At 39.1% G+C, this 9,487-nt stretch overlaps 1 protein-coding gene across 1 annotated transcript; it reads right to left on the bottom strand.

Annotated features, from left to right (window-relative positions):
• Positions 1–806: 806 nt before the first annotated feature.
• On the bottom strand, positions 807–5,306 carry LOC113013519 (uncharacterized). Its single transcript, XM_026154509.1, has 4 exons — positions 4,728–5,306; positions 4,219–4,590; positions 3,769–3,802; positions 807–1,225 (listed from the first exon to the last, which is right to left on the bottom strand). Exons 1-4 carry the CDS (start codon positions 5,151–5,153, stop codon positions 1,185–1,187), a joined length of 873 nt encoding a protein of 290 aa, XP_026010294.1. The 5' UTR covers positions 5,154–5,306; the 3' UTR covers positions 807–1,184.
• Positions 5,307–9,487: the final 4,181 nt, after the last annotated feature.

The raw sequence follows: 9,487 nt of genomic DNA, 5'->3' as shown, positions 1-9,487 counted from the left end.
AGGTTTTCCAGGCATGTCCCACTGGGAGAAGGCAGACCCAGAACACGCTGGAGAGATTATATCTCTCTGCTGGCCTAGGAGCACCAAGGCGTTCCCCTGGATAAGCTGGAGGGGGTGGCTGGGGAGAGGGAGGTCTGAGCTTCTCTGCTTGGGCTGCTGCCCCCACAACCTGGCCCCAGATAAGCGGAAGAAAGAGGATGGATGGAACATTTTGCAACCTGAGCCGGTTCTAGACAGGCATATATGAGGGGGCAGACGGAAATGTAAAGGAGGCAAAGGATGGCAACAGAGACAGGAAAGGGGTGGGGTGGTGGAGGGGTGCTCTGATTAACTGCTTTTGTCATGTAATTCGATTGTCAGGCATCTACCCTAAGAACTGACCAATGTTGGTGTCCCACCTGAAGACTAAGCCTCTGCTGGTCCAGCTCTTAGGGTCATTGAGGCACGCAACCCCCCCCCCCCCCCCCCCCCCCCCCCAACCATGTCAAGGGGGCTAAGAAACTGAAAAACACTTCTCATTATACCCAACATACTAAAAAGTGTAAGCCAAGTTGTAAAAATAAAGGTCAATTCACCAAGTCTTGAAAAATAAAACTGAAAAACAGGATAAAAAATTACAATAAGGAATAAAGTAAAAAATAATCCAGATCTTTAGAACCAACAAAATAACATTTATCCTAGGATAGCCTAATTTAAATAAATTTGCAAAATAAAGTCAAAATAAAATAAGAGTTATCCATACATTATAGCCAATATTTACAAAGCTAAAAAGAGTTGGCATAGGATTTAAAAACAAAAACAAAAAAAATATGTCTTTTCCTATTTCCTTTTCCAATTCTCGAATAATTTGTAGAACACAACAGATTTAGAACAAAACATTTGAACTTTTTTTCTTCTTTTTTCTTCTCTTGTTTTAAACGTGTTTGCTTTGCAAGGAACTGAACCCTCTGTTTGCAACTGAACAGCTTCAGTCTCATCAATCTACTCTACAACAACAGTCTCCTGCTTCCCTTTCCAAAAACCTTTTTGCAGATTCATCCCAATTCATTTATAATCACATAAGGCTGGATATTAAGAACTTTTATCCGACCTCTCTCTCTCTAGACCTCACGTCGCCTGACAAGGTGTATAACATGTCTGTGGTCACTTGCGATGTTTCTGGAGCTGCATCACTTGATGTTCTTTTAGGTGGATTCGTTAAATAACGGCATGGTGTCTCTGTTTTCTACAGGGCAGAAAAATGCTTTTGTCAGAAAACAAAGAATTGTGTCTGTACAGAGCAAACTTATTATATTTAAACTGGAGTGAAAACCAAAATGAACTGTTTAACTGAATGAAAATAAACAAGACTTGAAAAATGAAATCCAAGAAATGAACATAAAACAAAGATATACTGGAAATGGTTTGACTGTTTAACTTGAGCCTGAGGAGTCATTTACTGAGCCGTGTACAGGGTGTTTTGTGATCTTCTGAAGTTGTACTTTGAACTGTGTACTTCTGGACCCTGTTACAGGAAGCATGCTGAGTTAAGTACATGGATGACTAGAAGAGGAAAAGATTCATCAGAGGAGCTCTGATAACATGATTCACCATGGCAACATGTAAAAAAACAGAGCCTCCATTTTAATAGACTGAGGAATGTGAGCATGTGACACTGTGTCATTTAGAGGGAATAAAAGAGTATTTTTAATCATGGTCATCATCATCATCATCATCATCATCATCGTCGTCATGAGATATTAATATCCAAACTCCGGTGATTTTTTTTTATTAAATAAAAAACTATTGAAAAACTATTTCATTTTTTAAATAATTATTCAGTAAGAACTTAAACATAACACCTCTGTTTTTAAGAGCATTTCAATATTTCTGTCATTACTGGATTAACCTCCTAGGTGGACGCCAGATTTTGGGATGTCTAGACCAAAATACAAAATTTTACTCCACAAGGGCCTGATATCCACTTACGAAAATGTTATACTGACACTGTTCTATCGAAATTTAAAGAAAATGTCCTCATATGTTGATATAGGGAAAAAAGAAATATCTGGAAATTCTTTGTTTTTACATTCATCAGGTCCCAAACAGCCCAAATAGCAAAGAGAATTTAAAAATGCATGCCATATAAGAGTTCGGGTCTTAGGAGGTTAAAATGTTTTGTCCCCAGTTTAAATATTTACAATCTGATCTCATTTCTGCCTCACTGACATATGACGGCTGTCTTACACCATCTCTGCTATAGAGATGTTTTACTGAGTTACTGTTAATGGTCAGACTTCAACTGTAGTAACTGTTTCAGGTGTAGCTGAAGAAAAATACAAAAAGTTTTTAATTGATGTAAAGTTTAATGAGTTAAGGCGCACATGTGATGAGACGTGTCTGAGCTTTTATAGAACTATCTACATGTCAGTCACTCAATTTAAGATATTTCAGTATAATTTTAGAAGGATGAGACATTTTGTCTAAATCTGAGACTTTTATCATATTTGGATCCATCCTGCAGTGCAAGTGGACTCTGACCATGTAAGAGCACCTGAGCTGCCATTTCAGGGAATGTCACATGAGCAACTCCTGCACATATAAGGTTTCCACTGTTTTCAATCCACAGCCTAGTTTTAAAAATGTTAACTGTTATTATTATGATGATGATGATGATGATGATGATGATGATGATGATGATGATGATGATGATGATGATGATGATATAGAAGTGAGGACAGTGTCAACAACTGGAAAATATTTACACAGTTAAAAAAATCCTAACAGTTCCAAAATGTTCTTGCTATTTAACCTTTTATATATTTATATTAGTATGGTTGTTTTGCTGTCATGTCTCCAAAATCAAGTGTTGCAAAGGACCCAGAATTCTCTCTACTCTCAAAAGGATTAATTTAGGATGTATCATTAATTTATTATAACGTCAGATTATTATATCTGTAGATAAAAATTTATTGTAGACTCTCGTTACGAAGGAATCCTTTGCCTGGGTCCAAACTACCCTGAATGCTGTGAATATGAAGCGTAAGGAAGGGTAAACCAGAGACTGTTGCAGTGATAAACAGTAAATGTTTTCAGTGCAGAGAAACTGCCTCACAGTCTGTCGTCTGCATTACTGTCGACAGAGTTGTTAAAAAGATGGAGACCATAAATTTTATTTTACAGATTTTATTCTGATTCCAACAGACTGATCATCACATCAGTCATCATAAGTAAAACAAAAGGGGAAATAAGAGGACTGGGAGGTGCTAAATACAGATTTGCTTCACTCTGAGCTTTGATAGCAACTTTATAAATGAAAACATAAATGGTGCAGCAGGAGGGCAGGAGACAAACAACGTGTGAAAGTTTTATACAGTAACACATTGTGGCCAATCTCTAAAGTGATTAAAATTAACTCCAACCCTCAACAGTGCAATATTAAAAATCTCATTATGAGATATAAGATATTTCAACCCTGTGAAAGAGATTATTATTGTTGTTATCATTTTAGTTTTTAAAGTAAATGGCTAAACTGAGTTACAGCTCCTGACAAAATTTAGACATTTAGAGTCTGTCGTGTCTTTATGCAAAAGAGGCTTTGCATGGAGCTGGGCCAAAGCAAGCCCTCAATGTGAGACAGTCTCAGTGAAAACAGGAAAATGCATAGTGCTAACTATGCAGACCACCATCCTCACATCAGTGACAGTTTTTAGTATTATCACTGTAAAAGTGAAGTTAGGTGATGTTAAGGGAGCTGTACGGTGAATTAAGGAGTGTTGGTGCGTTTACCTTGTGCCACTGCTTCAAGTTCATAGTTTTGTGCCTGCAAAAGATTTTTATCAATTAGCAAGAAAGTTAACTCTGATAGAAAAAGTAAAAAACAGAATCTCTGTGCACTAATTGTTCACTCTTCATTGTATTTCTGCACAGTGTTAGTAGTTAGAGCAAACATAGATCATATTTGCAACCAAGGCAGGAAACACAGAGTGCTCTAATGATGGTCTCAAGCCCAGATTAATCAGAGAGTTACATCAGGATAGCATAGCAATCTGTGTCTTTTTGGTTTCATAGTTAACTAAACAACAACAACACATGTTAATGCTATTAATAATGAGTAGAGTTGGATTCATGGCGACCTGGATGACTGTGCAGGTCAGAATGCAACAATGAAATAGTTTCATTAATTTAGACTGACAGAGTCTGGCAGCTGTAACATCTGTATATAACAGAGCCTTTTACCTGCTGATGTGCTGCTGCTTGATGATGCTGTCCCCCTCTGCTGGAGCTCCCCTCACTGATCCAGTTGATCTGCTGGTTGGTTGCTTCTGGTTTTTGATGTTTTGCTTTACTGATCATTTGTTGAGCAACGTTAAAACAGCCGTCCCAGTCTTTCCTTTTTATGTTGCTCGTGATTTCTTTAGTCAAAGTCTCATTTGCTTCTTTCCTCAAAAGCTCCGCCAGAACCTTTTTCTCTTCTTCCAAAATCAGTTTGTAGTAAAAAGTTTTCTTGTTGCACCAACTGAATTTTTTTATAAACCATTTTCTCCACCCACTCCAAGTCATGAAGAAAGCAACAACAGTCATGCCCAGGAGCAGAGAGTAAGCAGCAAGCTGAAAAAGAAGCAACAAACATGCAAAACATAACAGCATTAATGTGTGTGTGTATTTATTATACTTTCATAAATTAAAAAAACAGAACAATAACATTACATGTGCACTGTGTATGAAAAATAACAAAACATCCTCACCTTTGACCTCATTTTCAGCTCAGTCATTTGAGCTGTTTCATTAGTTGTAGCTGTGTTGGGCCAAGATTTACAGAACAGCTTCCTCTTTTTTTCATCAGTGGTACAGCAACTATACCAGTCTGTGAAAAGCAACACAGCTACAATCCACAGCAGACTGATTAGAAATGCTCTGATAACGCGCTTGAGTACAAGGCATAAAAGTGTGGATGGATGGTCTGCTGTGCTCCGAAATGTCTGGTCTATCAGGAGCACCAGGAAAAATACTAAAAAAACAGGCACGACCACCATTTCATTGCAATCAAAAGTGTGGCCTGAGCAAGCGCACATCTTTTCCCGCAGATAGAAAAATGCAAACAAAATCCCGATGCCTGTGCCAGTGGTGCCGATTTTTCCACTACGGACATATTGCAGGAGTTTATTCAACATCTTGAGCAGTTCGGTGCCTGCTGAGGCTGCAGCTTCTGACCTGTAAAATTACAGACACAAGACAAAAAGAAATATTTCCTGCTTTTCACACCAAGTATCACAGTCTCTTTGAAATTCAAATATCTCAGTCCTATAGCAGCTGTGAAGTGAGCAAGTCCTCCAGTCAAAGTGAAGATATGAGCTCTCTGCTCCCACCCTCACATAAGAACCACGAGTGCTGCTCCTACAGGTGGCAGGACGCTAACGCAACGTGACGTCATGAGAAGGCGTTTATACAGCATTCAGTTCAAAACCATTTAAACTGTCGTGTCAATGAATTTCACGCTTTTCGTTCAGCATCTAAGGTGATTTAATCCACATAAATTTTATGCTGTGAAGAAATCACGTGTCACAACGAACTTTTTATTAATAACGAAAAATCCCAGAAGACAGAAGTGTGACAGATGGCAGAGAGACATGTTATGATGCATGGTTTAGGGCAGGAGGCAGAGCTGGAGTTGACAGATATATTTTAACTTAATGTTTGCACTGACTTTAAGTACATATGCTAGAAAGACTTCGTTCATTTGAAATGCTTGGACATTTGGCTAACAACAGCAGCAAGTCGATCTATAAGTGCTCTTTGGTTTGTCAGCGTTTTACACTGAATCTATCCCCAACACCACAGGAAGACAAATGTTTCCTGTCTTTCATACCAACTATCACCGGATGATCTCTAATTTCCTGCTTCTAATTAGGAAAGACTGAGCTCAGTCTGGAAGATTTTTAGGACAATAACCTAGGTTATTGTCCTAAAAATCTTCCAGGTCAACAGTTGCCTTCAGACCCTTTATTTTAAAAGATAAAGACCCTAAAATAATGGTGTAGGACAGAAACGTGGTTTCGAACTAGATACTTACTTCAGTAAGTAAAATGACAGTATGTGAAAGGACTGTGATGCAGCAGCGACCTCGAGTGGCTGCTGTCTGAATTACAGGTTCTCCAAGTTCCTCCTTCTCTTACAGCTGCTTTTAAAGTGTAATGACAACCTTTCACTTTTTAGGTTTAAATGCCATGAATAAGAATTTTCCTAAACATTTTATTTTTGCCACAATATTTGATCCATTTGATATCACAAAATGCTAAATGCAAAAAAAGGGAAGCAAAACATCAACATAGCCTAAAACAATTCCACAAAAAAGAAAACGGATGCAGATGGAAAAATCTCACTGTGTTCAAGCAAAATAAAATGATGAAAAATGTGCACAACAAAGCAAAATAAATACATATAAATAAAAGTGATGGCGATGGCTTTGCATGTGCACATCAAGGAAAATAAACTGAAGGCAAACATCCTGGTAATTGTGCTGAAGGTCCCTAAAAAGTTCTTAAATGTTTCAGTACAAAAAAACAAGTTTTTTTTACAGCACTTTCTTGATTTGTTTTTTACACATTTCTCACACTTAAATGTTTCAGATTATTAAACAGATTTTAATATTAGACAAAGGAAATACAAAATGCAGTTTTTAAATGATGGGTTTTTTGTAAAGGGGAAAAGTTATCTAAAGCTAACAGAATGTTCATTGGGCAGCGCCAGAGGAGGCTGACAGAAACAGCTCACTCCTGTCACACTTATTATGCTTTCCCCCTATTTCACTAGCTGTTGGGGTCTGAGGTCTCTACCAGAGAAGCGGTTTCACCATCTCCCCATGTTTTTAAGAGGTTGATAAAACTGAGTGGCTCCTCCCATGTCTGACTGTGCCACTTCATAGTCGGCATAGCCCACTAGCCATGTGACCACAAAGGGCATCTCGATGCATGCTCAATCATCCATGTAAGTAAATCCCATAAATTCATACAACTCTTGCAGTGTGGCCCTTTAAACATCCACAAAGCTGCCCCTCGATACCAGCTGCAGGCTCACTGTTACCGTTTGGGCTTTGCCCTATAAGAGGGGCAGCAGCTGCAATACCCAATCCTCTGGAAGCCATCGTTGCCTGAAACTCCTCTATGAAAGACTAGGTAACGTCCCCCTGTCCCATCTTGTGTAGCACCACTGCTGAAGCAGGAGGGAGTGAACAATGATCCCAGACTGAGTGATCATGTTTTCGAGCACCTGCATCTGCTGCTCAATCATGGCCATCAAAACATAGACACATGAGAAGGTGGCTGTAGCTCAGGTGGCAGAGCAGGTCAGCCACTAATCAGATGGTCGGTGGTTCGATTCCAGCCAAATATCCTTGGGCAAGATACTAACCCCATGTTTGCCTACTGGTGGTGGTCAGAGGGCCCAGTGCTGCCAGTGTCCGGCAGCCTCGCCTCTGTCAGTGCACCCCAGGGCAGCTGTGGCTACAATGTAGCTGCCATCACCAGTGTGTGAATGACTGAATGTAGTGTAAAGCGCTTTGGGGTCCTCAGGGACTGAGTAAAGGGCTATACAAATGCATTTATATCAGGGACCATTTGGAGCCAGAAAGTGGCTGAGTTCTTACAAACTTCTCTTTCTAATCACCATCTTTCTTCTTCGTTTTACTATCTCCTCATGTATAACTTACTAACTCTCAGCTGTCAACACTGTAAAGCCCCAGTGTTTACCACCCGGGATGCACAGAGTTGATTGACTCCAAACGGTTTATCCATTTATTAGAATGTTTTGATTTTAAACACACATTCCAAAGGGGACATCCTCGATTTGATTTTTTTTCCACAGAGTTTTCAATGTCACAGTTGCAATGTTCAAGATGTGACTGTCTCTGATCATTACTGCATATTTTCAGAAGTATTTTGTTCATCTGTCAAAAAAAAAAAAATACAAACCAAATTATCAACAAGTATCATGTCAGTGATAGCAACGTGTACATTATCATTATGGTCATAATGTGAGGAAATGATGGAGAACTTCTCTAATACAATTTCCCAGATTATTGACCACATTTATCCTGTCAAACTGTAATGTATGCTGCCCACCAAAAGCTCCCCGGAGAAACAATTCAAAGGTAAAGATGCCAAAAAGAATCTACAGGAGCGATGAAAGAATTTATTAGTCCTTTATCTTTCCAGGTAAAAATTTCCCTTGAGGTTAAAATCTCATTTCCAAGAGAGACTTGGCATCATGGTCATGGCAATAAATTACATTTTGAAAACTACAAAAATGCACTTTACTGCTACAACAATCAAATCAAATCAGCCAGCCAATCATCTCCCAGCTAATCAACTGGTCTAATTCTGCTTTTTATTTTCATTCATTGATAAACTGAATCCCTCCAAAACCATACCAACTGAATTTCTTTCAGTAAACAATTGTGATGAATTTGGATCTTTCTACAACAACAACAACATTTCTAATATTAGAGGTAATATCCACATTCTGTGGAGCTGAGTATTTATACATGCATGTGGTGCTGCTCTCTCTCCCACTCTCTTTTTCTCTCCCTTTGCTCTCTTGAGGACTCAGATGCTGCTCATTATCCCCAGTTGGTACCTGGGCTCACTCAATAACCTGTATGGATTTTATGTAGTGCAGGCAGGGGTGGGCAACTCCAGGCCTCGAGGGACAGTGTCCTGCAGGTTTTAGATGTGTCCTTGATCCAGCACAGCTCATTCAAATGGCTGAATGACTTCCTCAACATGTCCTGAAGTTCTCCAGAGGCCTGGTAACAAACTGATCATTTCATTCAGGTGTGTTGACCCAGGGTAATCTCTAAAACCTGCAGGACACTGGCCTTCGACACCTATAAAGCACAGTTCCTGTGATTTGGTGCTGTACAAATTAAATTGAATTGAATTTAACCAATTCAGACATTATAAAGGCTAGGTTAGGCTTCCAAACAATCTGAAACCCATCTCCACAGGTGTTACTGTGGAGATGGGAGACAAGCCCTGCACAATTCCAATCAAAGCTACTTATTACACCAGCCAGCCAGCAATTGTGATCGATACTTATTTTGAAGAAAAATAATGTTAACATTCGTGTTGCTCACAATAAGTCAATTTAAAAAGAAAAACATTAGGAAATGATGCTGTGTTTACTGTAGTAACCACGCAGGTTTACCGCCGTTCGTGGGGTCAGTCGACTTTCCTTCTGTGCACAGCCCTCAACTTTGGTTGTGTTTAGCTGATTTTTGAACTTTCCAGGTGTTCGTGTCACCAAGTCTGTTCTTCGTACTATCAAGCTAGAACCTGGCATAGTTGTTCTAGCTTGATAATGTTCTGAACCATGAACAACCTTTCCTGTTGTTTATTCTGCAATGAATGCTGCATCCTGTAACACTGGCATGAAGTTTTCCTGTGAGTCTGGTGTTTTGGTTAAAGTGTTTCTGAGATATTCAAACCAGAAGCATAAGGGAGAATTTTAA

This window comes from Astatotilapia calliptera, chromosome 20 (assembly GCF_900246225.1).
Source record: "Astatotilapia calliptera chromosome 20, fAstCal1.2, whole genome shotgun sequence".
NCBI classification, from domain to species: Eukaryota; Metazoa; Chordata; class Actinopteri; order Cichliformes; family Cichlidae; genus Astatotilapia; species Astatotilapia calliptera.
Note: the sequence above shows the minus strand (reverse complement) of the source record. Positions and strands in the feature narration are given on the sequence as shown.

Excerpts from the sequence above, each read along its gene's own strand:
- LOC113013519 (XM_026154509.1), bottom strand. The coding sequence starts at position 5,153 with ATGTTGAATAAACTCCTGCAATATGTCCGTAGTGGAAAAATCGGCACC. Across the intron at positions 4,591-4,727 it reads AGCTGAAAATGAGGTCAAAG|CTTGCTGCTTACTCTCTGCT; the intron begins GTGAGGATGTTT and ends CTTCTTTTTCAG. Across the intron at positions 1,226-3,768 it reads ACTTGAAGCAGTGGCACAAG|AAAACAGAGACACCATGCCG; the intron begins GTAAACGCACCA and ends TCTGCCCTGTAG.